This window comes from Phycodurus eques, chromosome 9, assembly GCF_024500275.1.
Source record: "Phycodurus eques isolate BA_2022a chromosome 9, UOR_Pequ_1.1, whole genome shotgun sequence".
Taxonomy (NCBI): domain Eukaryota; kingdom Metazoa; phylum Chordata; class Actinopteri; order Syngnathiformes; family Syngnathidae; genus Phycodurus; species Phycodurus eques.
In genome coordinates this window covers 25,179,241-25,201,714 of record NC_084533.1, presented here as the reverse complement: position 1 = coordinate 25,201,714, position 22,474 = coordinate 25,179,241, and the positions used below count along the sequence as shown (strand labels likewise).

At 41.3% G+C, this 22,474-nt stretch overlaps 1 protein-coding gene across 2 annotated transcripts; it reads left to right on the top strand.

Moving 5' to 3' along the window:
- The first annotated feature begins 1,136 nt into the window (after positions 1 to 1,136).
- Positions 1,137 to 22,312, top strand: tapt1a (transmembrane anterior posterior transformation 1a). 2 transcript variants are annotated; one of them, XM_061685825.1, is made up of 15 exons: positions 1,137 to 1,353; positions 2,611 to 2,741; positions 7,680 to 7,798; positions 8,778 to 8,810; positions 9,558 to 9,720; positions 10,107 to 10,242; positions 10,438 to 10,535; positions 11,369 to 11,438; positions 11,788 to 11,868; positions 13,143 to 13,252; positions 14,796 to 14,855; positions 14,923 to 14,991; positions 15,071 to 15,147; positions 17,531 to 17,703; positions 20,153 to 22,312. In XM_061685825.1, the coding sequence occupies exons 1-15, from the start codon at positions 1,152 to 1,154 to the stop codon at positions 20,437 to 20,439; spliced, it is 1,809 nt and encodes a 602-aa protein (XP_061541809.1). In that variant the 5' UTR covers positions 1,137 to 1,151; the 3' UTR covers positions 20,440 to 22,312. The 2 variants fall into 2 exon arrangements, with proteins under 2 accessions (XP_061541809.1, XP_061541808.1); XM_061685824.1 differs by lacking the exon at positions 8,778 to 8,810 and having other exon boundaries at positions 1,138 to 1,353.
- Positions 22,313 to 22,474: the final 162 nt, after the last annotated feature.

Sequence of the window (22,474 nt, the reverse complement as noted above, 5' to 3'; positions counted from 1 at the left end):
TCTCTTTGACGTGAAGAATATTTTCATTTAAAAAACGTTAACTTTATTTTAACAAGAAATGCACGTATCAAACATTAGTAACACATTGCATGAGCACTGTATACAAATACAATAAAAGGGGTTCATACATTAATCAATAAAACGCCTTGAATCTTTCCATTGAAAGAATAGATGTAACCTAGCTGTCGTGCCCTGTTTTTTAACTTTATGTAATTTCCATGTGTCAAACAATAATATAGCACATAGTTTGCTGTAAAAATGCATACAATAAAATAAAAGAACTGAAGCAAAGCAAATATATTTATATAGCGTATTTCAGACGCAAGGTAACTCAGCGTGCTTTACATATTTAAAAGCATTTTAAAAAAAACAGCTTATAAACATTTAAAACAAAGAGAAAAATAAATATAAAAATGATCACAGTTTTGTTGTGGTTTAACTGAAGAAAGATTTGGCTCATCTAGTTATTTATCTGTTTTAGACAGTGGCCTCAGTCGAGCTGTAGTGATCTGATCTGATATGCTTCTGATTCTGGAGACACTGCTAGATATACAGTAACTGTGTGTCATCTGCATAGCTATGATAGTCAACGTTAAGGTTCAGAAGAATTTGACCCAAGGGTAGCATATAAAAGCTGAACGGGAGGGGTTCAAGAACTGACCCTTGAGGGACCCCATAGGCCATTGCCATTCGATGAGATTGAAGAATTCCATTGGTTACGAAATAACTTTCCTCCAGGTAGGACCTGAACCATTTAAGGACTGTTCCATTTAGTCGCACCCACGTTTCCAACCTGTTCAGCAGTATATTAAGATCTAGCGTATCAAAAGCCGCACTGAGATCCAAGAGCAGAATTGACACCTTTCCCGAGAAAATATATTGCTCAATAAAAATGTGAAGCATTTTTCTTACTGAATGAATAGCAAACAATACAACAACATTTTAACGTTTACAAACAATTTTCAGCATGTATATCTGCGTATAAGAATACTACTTTAAATAAAGATTACAAGACAGATCACCATAGTATATAAACATGATCGAAAAATAAAATAAAAAACTGAAAAGTCGAAGTGTATACCTTGGCCGACGTTGTGTGATGATGTCAGAACGGCGCGACACAGTCCGTCAAGTCCGGTCCCACAGTAAAGATGGCGGACGCGTCGGGGACCGAGCTGTCAGACGAGAAAGAGAAAGAAGCGGACACTGAGCGCAAAAACAAACAACAGACGCGACCGTGGCAGGATGCGAGCAAGTCGGGGAAAGTCGTCATTTCTTCACCACTGCCCGAGACTTTGGGCATTTACGACATTAGCGCTGACATCAGGCACGAGCGAAGGGACCACTCGCCAGGTAAACGTTGAACCCACCTCCCACCCCTTTTTATGCTAACAACAATGACACTTAAACGTTACCATTACACATTTATTCTTTCCGCTGAATGTTTAGCGAGCTGACTGAAGAAACCTAAAACGTGAAGTACTGTCAATTTGGGACGCTTAGCCCCAAATGCTAGTTAGGGCCCACACAGTAAGAAAACCAATCAGCTTAAAGTTAGTTCGTGAACGTAGTGTTTTCATTTTATTTCATTATTAACATGATTATTTCTACAATACAAAAACAGTAAATCCAGTTCTCTTGGACAAAAACATCGATAATTAATAATGGCGTGTATATGTACCATGACGTTACATGTTCTTCCGGGTGGCAAAAGCTCGCGTTCTCTCTCCATGCCAGCATGTTTATATATATATATATATATATATATATATATATTACTGTTTTACTGGATTTACTGGATTTACTGTTTTTGTATTGTAGAAATAATAATGTTAATAATGAAATAAAATGAAAACACTACGTTCACGAACTAACTTTAAGCTGATTGGTTATATATATATATATATATATATATATATATATATTCCTCTTACGTCATTTGACCAAGGCAGATCAATTGGGGAAAATTGCTTGAATTGTGTTTTGCTCCTTCTTCCCTATCGCGTTAGTGTAGTAGTGTGAAGCGTCAGTCGAAAACAAGATGTTACCTGAGGTCAATTGCTTCAAACAGCCAACAGCATTTACGTTTCAACAGGTAAGTTGATACCAAAAATAGACGTGGTGGAAATTCACGATATAGTTAACAAAACACCCGAAAGTACACCGGCACCTATTGTTTACAAACATTATGAAAATGTTGGTGATCTCCTGATGCCCCACATACCCTATTTAATCCCAAAGGGGTCAAGATTAATTGCCAAATAATGGTCTGTTTACATTCATCAAAGAGCTCTTCTTTGTGTAAATTCATATCATAATCTGTTTAATTTACGTTATTTTCTGTTGAAGTCGCTCCTTCATTCCTTCCAAGGCAAATGAGAATCTGTTCTCAATGGTCTTACCTGGACAAATAAAGGTGGTTAAAAAAATAAATAAATAGAAATTTAGACTTTTCTTTTGTTTGATGAGTCATACATGCCGGATGTCTGGTTTCAACTGTATCACCACGTACAGTTCTGCATGTTTGCAAAGCTAACCATAACATAACATTGTGAATGTTGAATGACGTGACAATGGGGACTTTGTTCATTGCAAGCAACGTTGTTCCAGACACATCGCTGACGCGCTTCATCTGCACGGAGCTGACCCGAGGCTACTTCCTGGAGCACAATGAGGCCAAGTACACCGAGCGTCGGGAGAGGGTTTACACGTGCATGCGCATCCCCAAGGAGCTGGAAAAGGTAACCCCCCCCCCCCCAAAAAAAAAAAAACCTCAACCCAAACTTAATTTGCACGATGATCACACTCCTAACTTAAAACAGTCGTATCTATCAATATATTTTCCCCAATGGAAGGAATGAATTCTAACTCACTCCCAAAAAACACCAAAATGTGTTTTTAGATGTTTTTTCATAAGAAAAGTTGCACTCAACGGTACTGTATAAAAACACACGGTAGTAACACTTGCTTTACACATAACCTGCAAACACGGAAAAATGCGAGCCCAAAACAAAACTGTACTTACTGTTTTGTCCTTCCTTCTTCCTCTGTGGGGTTTATTGGCGATTGGCAAACTAGCTTAATGTGCAATACTGCCACCAACTAATATCATCCTTCCACTGCAAGGAAACCAATGTGAATTGATGGTGGCCGCGTGTTGTGAAGTTTGCTGCTGCCATGTAGCAATGTGGGTCTAAAGCAGACATGTCCAAAGTCTGGCCCGGGGGCCAAATGCGGCCCGTGGTCAAATTTTATCCGGCCCGCAGCCTCTGTCATAAAATTTAACGTCTGGTCCGTTGCCCTGTTGACCAGCGTATAAAATACACGCTAAATGCAATTTCACATTTACCCACAAGAGGGTAGCAGCATTCTGTCCATCTCCATAACCCTGTGTGACACTTTCCGGACAGTTTCTAATATGGTGACAATGATTTAAAAAAGGAAAGTTGACAGCGAGGGCAGACAATTCAAGGAAAGGTGGAGATTGGAATTTTCTTCACTGAAATATGCGGCAACTGTGTCTGCCTCATTTGCAAGGAGACTGTGGCTGTTTTTAAAGAGTTCAATGTCAAGAGACATTACCAAGCAAGACACATGCTAACACCTACGACAAGATTACAGCGAACCAACGCAGCGAAAAATTGAAGCAACTGGAAACTAGTTTAATGTCACAGCAGCAGTTTTTCACAAGAGCTCGAGAGTCAAATGAAAACGCCACAAAGGCCAGTTATGAGGTGGCAGCGCTGATTGCTAAGCACTGCAAACCGTTTACTGAGGGTGAGTTTATCAAAGACTGTGTGATGACCATGGTGAAGGAAATCTGTCCTGAGAAGCAGCAAGATTTTGCCAAGGTTTGCCTGGCACTTAGTACTGTGGCGCGCAGAATTGAAGAAGTGTCATCAGATATCAAGTGACAGTTGGGAGCCAGAGGAGATGAGTTTGACTTTTTTTCTTTCATTTGCGGTGAAAGCACGGACGCATCTGACACTGCTCAGTGATTTATTTTGTTTGAGGGGAGTGCACAATGAAATGAACGTGACTGAAGAGCTACTTGACCTGCAGAGCCTTAAAAACCAAACAAGAGGAACCGATTTATTCTCTGCTGTTTGCGCCCCCGTATATGACATGAAACTCCAGTGGAATAAAATTTCTGGGATTATTACGGATGGAGGCGGCACGGTGGACGACTGGTTAGAGCGTCAGCCTCACAGTTCTGAGGACCCGGGTTCAATCCCCGGCCCCACCTGTGTGGAGTTTGCATGTTCTCCCCGTGCCTGCGTGGGTTTTCTCCGGGCACTCCGGTTTCCTCCCACCTCCCAAAAACATGCATTAATTGGAGACTCTAAATTGCCCATAGGTGTGACTGTGAGTGCGAATGGTTGTTTGTTTGTATGTGCCCTGCGATTGGCTGGCAACCAGTTCAGGGTGTACCCCGCCTCCTGCCCGATGATAGCTGGGATAGGCTCCAGCACGCCCGCGACCCTAGTGAGGAGAAGCGGTTCAGAAAATGGATGGATGGATATTACGGATGGCGCACCTTTCATGACTGGCGACCGGAGTGGATTATCAACACTAATATGCAACAAAGGCAGCGAAGAAGGAGGTAAAGCTGTAAAACTCTGTTGTATCATTCACCAGCAAGTTCTATGTGCCAATCATCGAACATATGAACATGTTATGAAACCGGTGATTAAGGCTATTAACTATATCCACTCCAAAGCGCTGTGCCACCGTCAGTTTCAAAAGTTTCTAATCGAGATCCATGCTAAACTTTTCGAAAGACACCTGTCACAACCCCAGCCCAATACCACACACTTCCCAGCGCTGCAAGAAAATAGGACCAGTTTCCCACAGAGAAATATCAGTGCGCAAACGAGGAAGTATGCAGCGGACATTCTATCTCTGGCTGAAGAGTTCCGGCAACGCTTTTGGGATTTTGCAGCTATTGAGAAGGGCATCACGCGTTTTTCCTCACCTTTCTCCGTGGAACCTGATGATGCTCCTGACCAGTTGCAGCTGGAGCTCATTGAGCTGCAATGTGACGCCGAGAGCCGCGGTCGACACCAGCGGCTCTCTCTCGCCAACCTTTACCGACAGTCGGATAAAAGCAGGTTCCGTGAGATTCGAACATTTGCTAAGAAAACGCAGAGCTTGTTTGGATCGCCGTATTTGTGTGAGGAGACATTCTCGATTATGAACTTTAACAAGAGCCTCGTGCGAGACTAACTGACTCCCACCTGTGTGACATCTTGCGCATCAATACCACTGCCATTGAGCCAGACCTCTGGCCTTTGTGCTGCAATCCAGATCTCAGTACCACCCTTCACATTAATGCAGGCAAGTCGTCTGTCATTTACAATGCCTAATATAAAAATGTTGGATTGATCTTGCCCAACATTATAAAAAATAGACACAAAAGGAATGAAGACGCTGGTTTCTTTTTCTCATGAGGAGGGCGCATGGGAGATTGTTCAGATTACAGCCTCTCAACACGCTCTAAACAATCTCTCCCGTCGCTCCTGCATTTATTTGAAAATAGGGAGGTTTCTAAGTTTACAAGACATAACGTACTAAGCTACAAGACACAACACACTAAGGGGGGGGTTTCAAGGTGAAAACATGGGACCAACACCTGCCACGTCCTTGTCTCTGATGATTCCTGCTGAGTCATCTTCTTGAAGGCGAGACATCTTTCTTTCTAAACATTGTCCATAATACTAATGCAAGCTAAGCAAATAAATGATAACTTCTACAATATATCTAACATTTCCCTCCTGTTTATCATGTATTTCCACAAATTCTCATATCATTTAACAGTCACTTCATTTCGATTTTTTAACTGTAGAATCATTTTTATGAAACAAATACATTTACACTCAGAGTAAACTTGTCATACATGAATGTTGTAGTTTAAACATCGTAATCATCTGGATCAGGAAACAAATCAGTTAAAGCAAAATCATTATCTTTATCATCAAACAGTAATGGATACATCAGCTCCATACGGTTCTCCATGGGGGTTATGGCTGTGGTGATTAATTTACTGATTAATGCCCGAATGCATAGGATACAACAACATCCACAAAATGTCAGAATGGCTGCAAAAACAGCAATTGATATCAATATTGGTGGAATTAGGGTTTTATATTTACCAAAAACGTCCATCCAGCTTTCCCACAACGAAGTGTTGATTGAGGGTCCGTAGACCTTCGATGGCTCTGGTCAAGCTGCCATCTGAAGCAGTATTGTTTGTTCTCCAAACATACTGCAAACACCTCCCTCTCTTGCGAGGAGCATGTCGACAGCTAAGCGGTTTTGGAACGTCCTTGAGCTGCTCATGAACAGCTTCCAACCCACTCTGAGTCCAATTTCCTAATCTCTGTACATTGAAGTGGATATAGTTTATCCTTATCAACATTTTTATTAATCGTACACCACCAGCATATGAAAGACTCAAATCCTCCTGCAACTTGGTCAGCTAATTTGTATTGATTAGGAACCCCACGAGGAACACCTATGGTGTTGATGTATGTTTTATGTTGGATAATTTTGCCTCTACTAGGATAAATCTCTTTTTTGTCTATGTTCTAGATTGGACAAAAACATTGGTGCCCTTTCCATTAAATCTTGAACAGGCATAGGGTGTACTGACACATGCAATATCAAAGTGATAATAGCGCACAATCCAGATTTATCTTTAGGTAATCTATCAAACAGTCTATCATCTCCGGACCACCACCAGGTGTCGCTCCGTGATACTGGCATAAACTTTATTATTTGTTTTATTAGGATCAAAACCACTTCTGAATAACATGACTTATTTCCCTGTTTTTGAACTTTAAAAGTGCAGTGAACATTTATTTTCAACGATATGCCATGTTTCAAATGAACCCTGCACTGGGTTACATATTTCCGTTATTGAATTAAAAGGTTCAGAGAACATTTCATTGCCAGTGGTGATATTTCATGTTTGAAATGTAATTTGCACTGGTGAATACTGTTACTTATTTCCCTGTTTTTGAACTTTAAAAGTTCAGTGAACATGTAATTGCCAATGATATGTCATGTTTCAAATGAACCAAAAGACATGTTTAAGAATCTTGACATTTAAATAAAAAAGTCAAATATGAAAGGCAGACTGGTTTGCCAAAATTTGTTTAGATTTATTGGTGTTCCATGTAAAAAAGAATGTCAAGTTAAATGGTCGGCCCCCCCACATTTTCACCTCACCAAATCTGGCCCTCTTTGCAAAAAGTTTGGACACCCCTGGTCTGAAGCCCACCTCGGCTTATAAGTCGAGAGGCAGGCGAGGAATGTGGAGGCAGGCGAGGAATGTGTAAACACGAGAAAGCTCAGTACATTCACTGTGTCAACCAACTTGACCCACACATTAACACATTAATTTATCTCTCTTCCTAGCGTGCCAACCTAGGCTTTCTATAAAAAATATCGACTGTTTGCGCCATGAAAAGTCACGTGGACGCTGCCAATCGGAGGCGTCCACCTTTACTTGGCTCACAGCTCCCTCAGTTTAAACAGTGCGACGTTGTTGAAGCACAAAATGCACATAAATAAAAGGAAAATTAGCAGATGACCACATGAAGGTGCGCCTTTTTTAGGTCATTACTTTAGTCGCACCCGTGTTGTTGATCATTTTCTGTCGTTGTCATTTGTGGCAGTTGATGATCTTTGGCTTCTTCCTGTGCGTGGACGCCTTCTTGTACGTGTTCACGCTGTTGCCCCTCAGGGTGCTGCTGGCACTGCTCCGCCTCCTCACCCTGCCCTGCTGTGGCTTCAGGTCAGAAACAACACACACACAGACTGTACATAATACATGTACATACACTTTCATGCTGTGTGAAGTCACTGTATTCAGTGTAAAACTTAAACAGCGGTGGAACTGTTGGTCTGCTTTGTGTATTTCTGGAAAGTGCATTAGTGCAAAAACAAAACACACAATCTAATAATTAATTAAAAGTAATTTTAATTAAAATTAAAAAATATATATATATATATATTTTTACAAATTATTATTGTAAAATAAAAAAATAAAAAAGTTCTATGCAGGAAGTGCATTGGTGAAAAAACTGGGATGAGAAACAGCACCTCCATAACTGAGGCCTGGAGGAAGAGCTGTGTTCTCGATTTACTCGTTGATTTACGTTCCTTCCCTCACCTATGGTCACGAACCGTGGGTAATGACCGAAGGGACCGAAGAATACAAGTGGCCAAAATGAGCTTCCGCCGCGGGCTGAGAAGCTCTGTCATCCTGGAGCGGGTTAGAGTCGAGCCGCTGCTCCTCTGCAGCGAGAGGAGCCAGATGAGGTGGATCGGCATCTGGTTAGGATGCCCCCCGAACGCCTCCCTGGTGAGGTGTTCCGGCCACGTTCCACCGAGGGGAGACCAGGGACGGCCCAAGAACACGTTGGCATTAGTGCAAAAAACTTTAGTAATTTATTAAAAGAATATTAATTAAACTAAAAACAAAACATCAACAATATTTTAGAGTAAATAGAAGAAAATAGGAAGTTTAGTAGTGCAAAAATAATTAAAATAAAAATATTCTGAAAAAGAATGTGTGATGAAAATTTGTGTCAATTGTATCACTTTTTGAAAAATAATCCTTTGTAGACTTGCTATTTTTTTAAATATTATTACAATAAATTTAGTTTATTTACGATAGTCTTTTTTTTTTTTTTCTCTTAAAAAATGTAATTAGTTATTCATACAACAACTGCGACATGTTTGTGCCCGTCCTTCTCCCTCTCTCACTGTAGGGCACGCACATGCCCCTACTGCAGAAGAAGCAGGTACGCTCCCATCAGTCTTACTCATGTTCATTCACAAGCTCCAACCCTCTCTCTACCTTCATCCTCATCTCCATCATGTCCCTTAGATGTTCAGCTGCTCATCATCATCACGGTCCACTTAACAGCACCTTAGTGGTTAGTCCGCCCCCATTACTGTGGATATTGCTTTCAACCACGTCAGCGGCGGTTTACTGAGCATGCATGTTCATCCTCCACGTTGTTTGCTCTTGAAATGCCCAAAAAAGCAGCCTGTATGTATGTTGGAAGCATTATGAAGTTGCCAAATGTGTCTGAGGAGTCTTATATGAAGGAGAACAAGAATGAGAAGTAGTGTTTGACTTTTGCTTGATGTCTGAGTGTCGCGTTTGTGAAGAAACAGGTGCTCAGCGGTATGCAGTACTCAGCTACAACCAGCAAAGGGCGCTGCTGGGTCGCGGGCGCGCTGGAGCCTATCCCCGCTATCTTCTTCTTTTGTCAAAGCAGCATTGATGCTAGTTTGGAAAATTGCATTTTTGATCCATAAGCACTGGAAATCTAAGCATCCATGTTCACATTGAGCCCGCTAAATGTTCATTTTTCTTAGTCAAAATTATTATTTTTTTTGCATGTTAAGTAGTCTCTTTAGACGTCTGGCGTGCATGACTTTGTTGAAAAAGAGGAATAATTCAAAGTGAAAGAAGTATACTGTAGTCACTCGTATAAGTCAGTGGTGTGTTTGTGTGTGTGTGTGTGTGTGTGTGTGTCCAGTGGGTCGAGGCTGCTGCAGCCTGCGCAGGTGTGCGACATGCTGAAAGGCCTCATCCTGGTGCTGTGCTTCTCCATGATGCACTACGTGGACTACGCCATGATGTACCACCTGATCAGAGGGCAGTCGGTCATTAAGCTCTACATCATCTACAACATGCTAGAGGTGCCACTTTCACACAATTCGCTTCACAGAAATGCTGCAATTAATGTCCCACGGCTGGGGCAGTTTATTTAACTCAACTGCAGATGGGTGGAGGCACTAAGTAATGTTAAACCGTGTTGCCAGTGTATTACAAATCATTTCAAGTGAAATTGGAGTTAAAAATGGATTAGAAATGAGGAAAAATATTGGACATCATGAGACTTTCATGTTAAGGTATACTGTTTTGTGTTTTTTTGCATTTCACAGTGTTAAACCTCTTTTTATACTTGTGTGACAATTAACAGTGTTATTTAGCTAATAAGTGTGGTGACAATTTGACCTGATACTGTAACTGATCTATTATTTCCTATGGGGCAAAAAAAAAAAAATATCATCCCGGGAAAAAGGTGGCAGATCGCCTCTTCTCCTCCTTCGGCCAAGACATCCTGGATGCTCTCTACTGGACCGCCACGGAGCCCAAAGAGCGCAAGAGGGACAGCATCGGGGTCATCCCTCACTTCCTCATGGCCGTCTTTTATGTTTGTATCCTTCCACAGTGTTGGGTGTTTAAAAACTTGATACCAGGAAACAAGTGTAGATTGTGGGTTCTCTTTGTGTTCCTTGCTTGTCATTGCACACAAATTAATTATGCTGCTTAAAATCAGGGCTTCTCGTTCACTTTTTGAGTTCAGGGACTCCTTACTGCTTTAAATCTTTCCTTGAGCGTCACATAATCAGTCCTCCACGCCATCCTCATCATGGTCCAAGCCTCAACGCTAAACGTGGCTTTCAACTCGCATAACAAGTCCCTGCTCACCATCATGATGTCCAGCAACGTAAGTACAAACACAAACGCACACATTCACATCATACCACAAGACGAAAGTACACAGGAACCTCGATAAAACTTACCCCCGACATAACGGATATCGGATATAGGCAGAGACTGGCAGACAAGTGTTTCTGGGGCATAAATAGCCAATATGACTAGATCCAACCCACAGATGTGTCTATCTGGCGGCCATTGTTGCATGTGGCAACATTTCCATGTGGCTGCCATGATGGCAGGAGTTGATCGATTAAAGTAGCTAAATTGCATAGTGCTCTGCGCTGCAGAGAGAGCTCACATGGATAGCTGCGGTGTTAACGCAAAGAAGAATACGACACACAAGTCTCTGCAGTCTGGAACATGCTATTTTTGGTACAGTTACAGTTTTTTTTCTTTGTTTTGTCTAGCCGTTCATCTATGGCAACGGAGTTGGAACTAACAAGCACTTAATTCTTCGCGGCTCATGAAAGCGACTCGTCTATGACGACTACGTCAACAATGTCTAAATAAAGCACAATACCGGTACGTTTAGATACATTTTGAAACTTTTCAATCATTTTCTAGCTTTTTTATATTTATTTACAATAATGGCATTTTAGGCCATGAAAAGAGTACAAAACATTTATTTTCTACTGTACTAATATGGTGTATATATATATATATGGCCACAGAAAAAAAAATTGTGCTTTAAAAGTATCGGATATTTATATATTTAAAGTACCCCCCCCCCCCAATCCCCCGTTATAGTCTGTTTTATCGAGGTTCCACTGTACACAGGATTATTTTGTATGATTAATTTTAAATATAGCTAATGTCACATAACTGGTTCTCATTTCACAGTTTGTGGAGATCAAAGGCAGCGTATTCAAGAAATTTGAGAAGAACAACTTGTTCCAAATGTCCAACAGCGGTATGATATGCTTCAGTGTCTTATCAGGAGTGAACAGATAAAAGTTGGAATACATTCCGAAATAATATCTTTGATACTGTTTATCCTTGTATAACAATAGCTTGGGGCTTGCAAGTGTGCATTTGCTCACTGGCATGCCGCAGAAAAAGTGTTGTTCACTGTAACGGTGTTGTATAGAAAAGCTTTCTTTCTTGAGCTTTTATGAACCCAATATCTGTTTTGAGCCTAAAGTAATATTACAGCTGTAGATGAAATGTCCTGGAAGCTGTGTGTGGTTATGACCGCGGCAGACATTTTCCTCACAAGCGCGACGCGACAGCAGCAGTTGTCATTTGTCTTCTCCTGGCAGATATCAAGGAGCGCTTCACCAGCTACGTTCTCATGCTCATCGTGTGTCTGAGAAATATGGAGCAGTTCTCATGGAACCTGGGTAATAACCTTTAAAACTGTTTTTTAAATGTCTTTTAGTTAGAACAGTATCACCTACCCTTTTCCGTTTTATGGCAGCAGTGGCAGCATCTCCCACTCAGAATCGTCACTGCTCCATGAAGTAGTCTGCTAACTAACATACAGATGGCCAAACGAGCCCACAAACATACACAGCACAGTCAGCGAATGGCTCGATCACAGTTGGGACAAACATGCTGAGCCGTGATCGGTTTTGTCCTCTAGAGGGAATTGCGTGGCGATGGGCTGACAGCCCGATTGACAGCTTCGTGAGGCGCGTGGCGTGACAAGCGTCGTGACGCTCCGAAAGGCAAACGCGTGGGCGCTGACTGACAGAGGCCGCCTGTCAGCCACACCGTGACACAGATGCGCTCATTCGCCTTAAACGTCATTTACGGTCTCTTTCCTCAATGCTTTGTTGTGATAAGCTAGTGTAGCAAGCTTTTCTCAGAATGAGCTACAAAAGCATGTTTTGTGTTGTTAGTCGTTTTTCTATAATGGACTTGAGGACTTACAAAGGATGTCTTCTTCCTTAGCATAGAGATTTAGATTTGGAAATAAAGTTTTAAAATGTATATTATCTTTGTGTTTAACAATGTTTATATTATTATTTTATACTGCACTGCATCATACTGACAGCTGTTTCTGATATTTTGACGAGAGATGGAGATCCTCCAAAATTCGTGCCACTTTCACACAGAGAGCCTGTAAAATGACCATCTCTGTTACATTCACATCTTACATAACTGACACCTTTTTAACGTGGAGTTTTTGTAAAATGACCGCCTCGATCACATGAAGCTAATGCAAAATGACCACCTCTTTCACACTTAAATCCTGCAAATTTATTACCACTTCACACTGACATCCTGTAAAACGACTTCCTCTTTCACACAACGAGCCGGCATAATTACTGCCCAAAAGTGGGAAAATGAATGACTGATTAATGACTGCTTTTTAAATATTGCTTACATGTTGCTTTTGCAGTATTGTTTATATTTACATTTTTATACAAAAATATGATTCATCATTCTTTATAATATATATTTATTAGCTATTTATTGTCTTAGTTTTAACATTTAAATACAATGAACAAAATAATTACAGTTGTGTTATAATTGTAATAATAACATGAATGAATAATTATAATTAGTCGACCGCAAGCTATGCGCAGTGGCAAAGTCGACATGTCGCTTAGTCGACTAATCTGTTCAACCCGTGTGTGTGTGTGTGTGTGGTTTGTTTCCTGTGCTGCAGAGCACCTGTGGGTGTTGTTCCCTGACGTCTTCATGGTCCTCACCTCCGAAGTGGCCGTGGACGCCATCAAGCACGCCTTCATCACCAAGTTCAATGACATCACAGCAGACGTAAGGATTGAAATATATAATATATATAAATAGAGAGAGAGAGAGAGAGAGGTTAGTCTGGAATCCCCGTGGATGATGTTTGCAGATGATGTTGTGATCTGCAGTGAAAGCAGGGAGCAGGTGGAGGGACAGTTAGAAAGATGGAGGCATGCACTGGAAAGCAGAGGAATGGAGATTACAGAAAACAGAATATATGTGCTTGAATGAGATGGGTGGAAGGTGTCAGGTGTGTCATGTGACAGAAGAGTCTCTGCTAGGATGAAGGGCAAAGTTTTTAAAACAGTGGTGAGGCCAGCCATGATGTGCGGATTCAAGACAGTGGCAATGAAGATGTTGAGGTTCGCTCTCGGAGTGACCAGGTTGGATAAAATTCAAAATGAGCTCATCAGAGGGACAGCCGAGGTTCGATTTTTTTGGAGACAAAGTTAGAGAGAGCAGACTTGGATGGTTTGGACACGTCCAGAGGAGAAATAGTGAGTATATTGGTAGAAGGATGATGAGAATGGAGCTGCCAGGCAAGAGAGCTAGAGGAAGACCAAAGAGAAGGTTGATGGATGTCGTGAGGGAAGACATGAGGGCAGTTGGTGTTCGGGAGGAGGATGCAGGAGATAGGCTTACATGGAAAAGGATGACCCGCTAAAGGGTCAAGCCGAAAGGAAAAGAAGACCTAATCATCCTACATCTCTCTACTGATTCAAACAATTAAAATTTCCAACTGTTCGGTTCATTGAGAACATCTTGGGAATGATTTTTCACATGACAATAATTCCAACATTTTTCAATATTTCAGATTTTCATACTAAATTTCCCAAATTAAGAGACATTTTACTTATTTACACAAGCCCCCCCGACCCTTCCACATTTCAAGTTGAGCTCACTTAGAACATTTGCTTTCCATACTCAGGTTACTATTTTGCAGTATTTTAGCATGTCTACTATAAAATCATCATCTGTCGTAGTGATTGGAATTTCATAATCTCCTCTAGCAGCCCCACCAGTAACCCTTGTTACAGGTGATCTCAATTGTAAAAGGCTACAGAGTGGCGGTTGTGATAAGATGTGATGGATTTTATATACAAGGCAGCAGTTCTTGAAAATACCAAAATTGTTCCAACTTCGTAGCTTAATTTTATTGAGGATTGTGCAATGATGGAAGGATCTTGCTTTTTTCATCCAGTATTTGGAGCGCTTGTTTGTATAAGGATATTAGAGCAGTAGAGTTTGCAGTTGGCCAGGTGGGTAGACAGTTTGAGAATTTTGCTCACTTAATCAGCATGATGTTTAAAAGTGAGATCGCTGTCTAACATAATGCCGATAAGCATTCGTATCTATTTACAGTTTGGATTTTCTGTCCAGAAATAAAAACATCAGATTCTGTGTATGACTATACTACTATAATTCAGTATTATTTTCTAACATTTTGCATGGGCTTCATTTCACTTAATGCTACGTCATTTCCGTTGAGTGTCAGCTTTTCATTCTCGCTTCCTGTAAGTTTTCCAAAAATCCTTCTCCTCCGACTGTCGTCCATGTCGTCTGGTAGGTTTACAGCGAATACAGAGCCAGTTTGGCCTTTGATCTCGTCAGCAGTCGCCAGAAGAATGTAAGTAGGCCAAGGTTTCTTTTCAATTTGCACTCATTCTGTTGACATCAAGTGTGTTCTGTGTTAGGCCTACACGGACTACAGCGACTCAGTGGCCCGCCGGATGGGCTTCATCCCGCTGCCTTTGGCCGTGCTAGTAAGACGCCGCAGCTTCGAAACACTGTTGACCTGCAAATACATGATCTCAACACCTTTTTTTGTGTGTGTTTGAGCAGCTTAGCCGGGTGGTCATGAGTTCAGTCAAGGTGCGAGGGGCGCTGTCATACACTTGTGTGTTCCTCTTTTATCTCGGGTAAGACCCAATTCACTTTACTGCAGGTTGCTTCTCTGAACCGATAAATAATGGTTATAAGTTAGTATTGAGTAACTAGCATTTTCTGAGTCATATTTACACTACAATTATGCCTATGCTTAATGGAAATGTGTAATTTACCACAGCTGCAAGCTGCTGGAAACGCTTAAAATGATCCGGAAGTTGTTTTTGAAAGACATGACAGTGGAAAGAGATCATTCAAAAGATCCTGCAAACTCACTTTGTCAAAACAGAAACCCTGCAAAATGACCACCTCTCACACTGATCCTGGAAAATTACTGCCTCTTTAACACTAAGATCCTGTAAAATTACGACACTTATCAAGAAAATTATTAAAATGTATTATATTGACTTGTCTTTTATTTTGCTTTGTTTGTACTCGACTGTCTGCAGCCAGGTTGACATTGCAAATGACAATCTGTTCTCAATTGCTTTACCTGGATAAATAAATAGATTACTAAAATTACGCCCCCTTTCACACTGAGATTCTGAAAAATGACCACGCCCTTCTCACACCAACACTTCTTTTCCACAGAGACCATGCAAGAGTATTAGTAGAGATACTGCAAAATGAGCACCTCTTTTAATACCGAAATCCCACAAAATGACCACCGATTTTACACAGAGACCCTGTGAAATTACCACCTTTCACAGAGATCCCACAAAATTACTCTTTGACTCAAAGATCCTGTAAAATGACTGCCTTTCACACTGAGATCCTGTACAACGACCATTCCTTTCACATTTAACTGCAAAATGAGCACCTCCTTAATTGAAATCCCACAAAATGACCACCTATTTTACAAAGAGACCCTGCGTAATTACCACCTCTCAGATATCCTGCAAATGTTCTGCCTCTTAACACAAAGATCCTCTTTCTCTGAGACCTCATTTATTGTGTTTAATATTTTAAATTTGTTTGCCCTTACAGTATAAAGCAACAGCCCATTGACAGAATTTGTATTTGTGCCTGTTTTTATTCAAAGCATGCATGTTGTACGTCATAAAAATGACTCAAAATAATCCCACACACGCACACTCGGTTACATAAGCATTAACATTGTGTCCTCGCGTTGTCCCCGCGCTCGTTCGCCGTATCCCATCGAGCCGGCGCCATTGAAGAGTTTCCCCCTTGGGGTGAACGGTACCGTGTTGTCATCTCGGCTGGCATCTTGGTGGTTTAAAAATAGCTCCGGCTGCAACACGCTGCCGTGCCCTGGCAGCAGTTCAGCTGCACTGACATGCATTCGTTCTTAACACCTCATCACATGCAGCAGCTCCATAGACCTAATTTTGTCTGCTTGCCATCAGTGATGCCTCGTTTAGCCCTGATGATGGCACACTTGGACCGCAAATGCTTCACGATGGACCAGTAGTAGTTTTACACACCATTGAACATGTGCTCAAAAGCTCTTGTGTACCCCTTAGCAACAACATACTGAGAAACATTTTGGTTACTTGACTTACCTATGTGAGAAAGTCTACACAATACACATTTTAATTCTGCCGATGAAAAATGGCACAAACATCATCATCCGGTTGACTGCAGATCGCCACCAAGGTCAGACAATCCTGATTTGGATCATTAATCATATTAATCATCATCATTCACTTAGAAATTAAAGAATAAGTACATTTGAATTTACAGTGAGAGAAAAAGTATGTGAACCCTTTGGAATTTCTTACATTTTTGCATAAATTGGTCATATCTAGTCTGATCTTCATCTAAATCACAATTACAAACAAACAGATTCTGCTTAAACTAGTACCACACAAACATGGGGTGTCTCGTGTGAATAGCTCTTTTAAGGTCAACAAGATGAACTTGTTAAATTATGTCTCTTTCACACATGGATCCTGCAAAATGACGCAGACACACAAGACAGATTGCAGCCTCCTTCAGACAGAGACCCAGCAAAATTACAGCCTCTTTTATACAGAAACCTTGCAAAATCAGAGCCTCTATTACACAGACCCTGCAGATCACTTCCACACTGAGACCTGCAAAATTAACTCTTTCTTATAGAGAACCTGTAGAAATTACTGACCTTTTCACAAAGAGATCCTGAAAAAAAACACAGCAAAATTGTCTCTTTCACATAGAGAACCTGAGAGATATTCCCTCGTTCACATAAAGATCCTGCAAAAAGACCGACTCTTTCACACAGCGATCCTGCAAAGTAGCCACCTTTTTCCACACAATCACTGTAAAATTATTGCCTCATCCACTTACATAACCTGGGAAATGACCACCTCTTTCACAGGGACCCTGCAAACTTGCGCGTCTTTCAAGCTAATACGCTGCAGAATTACTGCCTCTTTCACGCTGATACCTGTAACATAATCCCCTCTCTATCCGCAGACTGGTCACACTGAAGGTGCTGAACAGCATCGTGCTGCTCGGCAAGTCGTGCGTGTACGTCAAGAGGGCCAACATGGAGGGCAAACTGTTCCAGAAGCCCCATACCACGGCACCCTCTTCGCCCAAGATCCCGAACAACAAAGCCGACCACGCCCCGGCTCCAAAATCCTCAGGTAATACCGCCCAAGTCCCCAGCAAGCAGTTGTAGCTTCTTTTATACAAAGGCCCTTCCAAAATGACTGCTTCTGTCAAAAAATAAATAAACAACTCGGTCTTTCACCCAGAAATCCTGTAAAATTAGTAGACTTGCCACGGATCTGATTGGCTATAGAGGGTCGAACAATATTGAGCATTATATGCAAATTTTGTGATGTAATGTCTTAATTTGCAGAATTAAACTGTCACTACACTATTGTATATTTAGCAATATAGTCTCGAGGCATTGTATTGGGTAAATTGAAATTGAAAAAATAAAATAAAAAAGCTGTTACTATTTTGTCACTCAAAACTTTTTAAGGAAAGAAAATATAATAATAAAAGTATGAAAATCTAAAGGACGTTTTAGTGTTCTGAGTTTTTCTGGTGGCGTGGGCTTATTTTGGCTACAATGCAAATGTTCCCGACAAAAGGAAAACGTTCCAGAATGTTCCTGAGAGCTGATGATGGGTAGATGCAGTACATTGCTCCACCTTGTGATCCGTTTATTAAACTTCGCTAATTGGCGATCGGCCTCGACAAATCCTGATTGTGTTAGTCTAAAAATTACCGCCTCGTATATGTCGAGATCCTGAAAAATAACCACCTCTTTCGCACAGAGATCTGGTAAAGTGACTGCCTATTTCACAGAAAAATCCTACAAAATTCACGCAGAGACTCTGCAAAGTACCTTATCTAGCACAGAGACCCTGAAAAAGAACAGATCCTGTTAAATAACTGCCACTTTCACACGGAGACCGTATGAAAAGTCGACCTCTTTCGCATAGTTAACCTGCAAAATGACTGCCTCGTTCACGTGGAGATGCCCCGCACAACGACTCAGATGCACACCTTAACACACACGTGCTAGGCGCGAAATGTCGTCCCATGGTTGCCATGACAACACACTGAGGTTGACGTCCAAGTGGTGCTGCTTTTGGACGCCCGGTTCATCAGGCCGAACACAGTCACGTTTTCTTGGAGGTGGCGGCGTCTTCCTGTCATTTGCAGCAAAATCCCCTTCGCTCTCACCTCCGTGTTTGGTTCCGCCCACAGTTCTCAACAGAAGCTTTGAGGTGACAAAAGATCCTGATGGCGTGTCACTTCCTGTCCACCTTCTCTGGATTGACAAAAGCGACAAGATGCCACATCTTTCAGCTGGGATTTGAACCCGTGACGTCAGCTACCACGCTAACCTCACTTGTAACCTCACGCTTACGAAACTGCCACTCCGCCGCACAATTATGTGCATGTCTTTGTTTTTAAATCTCGCCTGGATTCACAGTACACCACAAAGACACCCCATCTGCTTTTGTGTGTTTGCCCGCAGGGCAATGAGTACATTGACATCAGCCATTTGCTCTTAACTTTTATTCAGAAACAAATACAAGCTCTCGGAGCACAAACATACTAAAATGGACTGTGCTAGGATCCAGCAGAATTACTTCCCTTTTCACACAGAGAGCCTTTAAAATGACCACTTCTCTTACATACTGAGATCCTGTGTAGTTTACCCCCATTCACATAGTTGCAGTTGTATGACCACAACTTCCGCACAGAGACCTTGCAAAATGACCACCACTTTCACACAGAGCTTTTACTGAGATTCTGTAAAATGAATGTGTTGTTCACACAGCGATCATGTGAAATCACCCCAACTCGTGCAGCGAACTTCACAAGGAGCACCGTTTGGGTTAATCGTGAAAAATGCTTTACAAAAAGGCTGTTTATTGTCTATCTAAACATAAAACAAAGAGTTGCGCATCGTGTATGAAGATAATTTTGCCTTCCAAAAGTCAGTTAGCGTAATGCTAATACATACTGAGAAACGCCATAAACTAAACATAAAACAAATAATTACGCATCGTGTATTAAGATAACTTTGCCTTCCATAAGTCAGTTAGCTTAATGCGAATACAAAATGAGAAACGCCATAGAAATGAGAAACGCCATAGAAGCATTGATACTGTGATATTTATAAACCTTTCAACAACTTATATTTGAACACAAACGTAGCAACCCGTCTTTTTTTATACTGACCCCTGGTGGCCAGGAAGCGCATTGAATTAAAGCACGGAATCATGATGCATGATTTATTTAATGTCATTGCTGTATGTTTTTACGAAGTGCAATACTGTATAATGCTATTTTATTATTATTAAAAAACAGGTTACAAACATTCTTTGGGTGTTTTTTTAGGTGACGCTAGAAGAGCTAAAAGCATTTCTATTCATTTTAATGGGAAAGGATGATTTGAGATACCAATATGGATTCTTACAAAAATGTGTTGTCCTTTAAAGGCTCATAAATAATCCGTGTTATAATTGCTTACAAACAAACATGTGCCTATTTAACCTAATAATAACAACACAGATGAGAACACGACTGTTGCTATCAATCACTGCGTTTTCTTTTTCATCTTAACAGGTGACGCCAAGCCGAACCCGAACCCACCATCCATCCCTCCTTCCTTCTCATCCTCCCCTTCTTCAGTGATCACTCAGCCAGCACCAAGGTGGGACTTTCCCCCGCCTCCTGTCGAGTCCTCGGCGCCTCCTCCTCATCAGCCGCCTCCCGCACCTGAACCCCAGCACCCTGCTCCCTCGCCCCCCAGAGAGGAGCAGGCGCACGGGCCAGAGGGGAGGCCCGAGGCTCCCAAAAAGGACCTGCTGGAAATTGACCGCTTCACCATCTGCGGCAACCGCATAGACTGAATAAAAAGAGACAGGGAGTATTTATTGAAGCAAGAAAAGTAAGTTATTGGACGCGCATTGTGGTTATTTCCTGTCATTTTGAGACATTTCATGACAGGAAGATAGAGCGGATTGATAATCAATAATGTGTGGTAGCTGGATCTGAAAGGACCACATGAGCACAGCTGGAACACCTGCAAAAGGTGGCCGGGGGACTCTCATTCCGCGAGAGACTCAAAAAGATTCCCGTCCTGAATGTCACGACGCTGCACAAGATGGGGTTTACGCTTTCTGAAGATCGTGACGACGAGTCACGCTTATGTGTTTGGTTTGAGATTTTATGACATTGTGTTTTTTCAAAGACGAGCTAAGTTTCCAGCGAACGCTAGAGTTTACGCAGCTCCCATGTTTGTAGCCGCTTTCACAAAGGGAGCATGCAAAATGGCCAACACTTTCACACAGAGACCATGCAAAGTTATTACCTGGGTCACACAGAGACCCTGCAAAATCACCATCTTTGACAGTGACAACTTACAAAATGACTGCCTCTTCAACACAAAAATCCAACAAAATTACCACCACTTTCATACAGAGACCCTGCAAAATCATAGCATTTTTTTTTTTACAACGCAGATCTTGCCAAATTAGGGATGCTCTTACACATTGATTCCTGCAAAATGAACGTTGCTTTCATATAGCCCTTGCAAAATTACCACCTTTCACACAGAGACCAAGCCAAATGAGTGCCTCCTTCACCCAGAGACCATGCAAAGCTCCTGCCTGGTTTACACAGAGACCCTCCAAAATACCCGTCATATTCAATTCATACACAAAAACAGCATAATTACTGTCTCTACATCGCAAACACTGCACAATACGTTTTTTTTTCCACAAAGACCCCTTAAAATTAATGCTTTTCACAGTCCATAATTATAGCCTCAGTCAAACAGATCTGCCAGTTTTACACAGAACCATGCAAAATTAATGCCCCACTCATAGTGATCCTACAAAATTCTAACCTTGTTAGCACAGAGCCCAGATGGCTGTTTCATACAGAGACTCTGCAAAATGGACCTTTGTCCTTCACAAAGTGATGAAGGAAAATTAGCATCTCTTTTACAAAGACCTCACAAAATTACTTTCATACACACACATACCAAATTAACATCCGTTTCAAACAGGTGATGCAAAATCACTGCCTCTTTCACACAAAGACCCTGAAAAATGACTGAACCTTTCACACAGAGATACCGCAAAATGAGCGCCTCATTCACCCATGCTTTCAACTTTGTGAGTACACTTTCTCCTCTTCCCAGTGCACAAATCAAGGTCCATAAAGACATGCCGACATGTGTGGTGTGGAAGATCACGCCCAGAGTGAAAGCTGCTCTTACTGCAAAATGGCAGACCAACTCTTGTGTTTTCTTCCATTTTGACTTCCTACCATCTGTCCCAATACATTTCTCCATGAGTGTTATGGCTGATGGACCAAACTTGCTTGTTGCCTTCATGAGCCTTTGCCCATCATGTTTACATCCTTTTCATGGTTTGCACAATGAAAGCTTTTTATTTGGACTGTGTTCACATTTACTTCCATTGCAATGAAATGATATTTTGTTTCCTGCTGAATGAATGAATAATCCTCTTTTTGTTTGATGCAAGATGTGACATATCAAGTGTGATTTATTGATTTATTTAATCTTATTTAAGGTACTTTCCTGCCATGTTGGGGATACGTAAGACTTTATGTACATTTGGGAGTAAAATCTCTGTCACGTTTATTGCCATTGTAATAATGTGTTAAAAATATATTTTCGGGGGAGGTACGACTTGTGATATGATCATAACTGAGCTTGTTTTGTGTCCATGGCATATTTTGTGAAATTAAAAAAAAAAAAACTTTCTCAATGTTGTTCCAGTCATGTAACATTGAGTTTGCCATTTTTCTTTGTATTATTTTATTTAGGAGGAGTTGTCCATAGCTTTCAGTCTTTTTTTTAATTTATTTTTTTATAAATTGGTTTGTTGTCTTCTCCAGGAGTCCCAAACAGGCCTG

Coding starts and splice junctions, on each gene's coding strand:
- tapt1a (XM_061685825.1), top strand. CDS start 1,152: ATGGCGGACGCGTCGGGGACCGAGCTGTCAGACGAGAAAGAGAAAGAA. Junction 1,354..2,610: donor GCGAAGGGACCACTCGCCAG/GTAAACGTTGAA, acceptor ACGTTGTTCCAG/ACACATCGCTGACGCGCTTC. Junction 10,536..11,368: donor CCATCATGATGTCCAGCAAC/GTAAGTACAAAC, acceptor CTCATTTCACAG/TTTGTGGAGATCAAAGGCAG.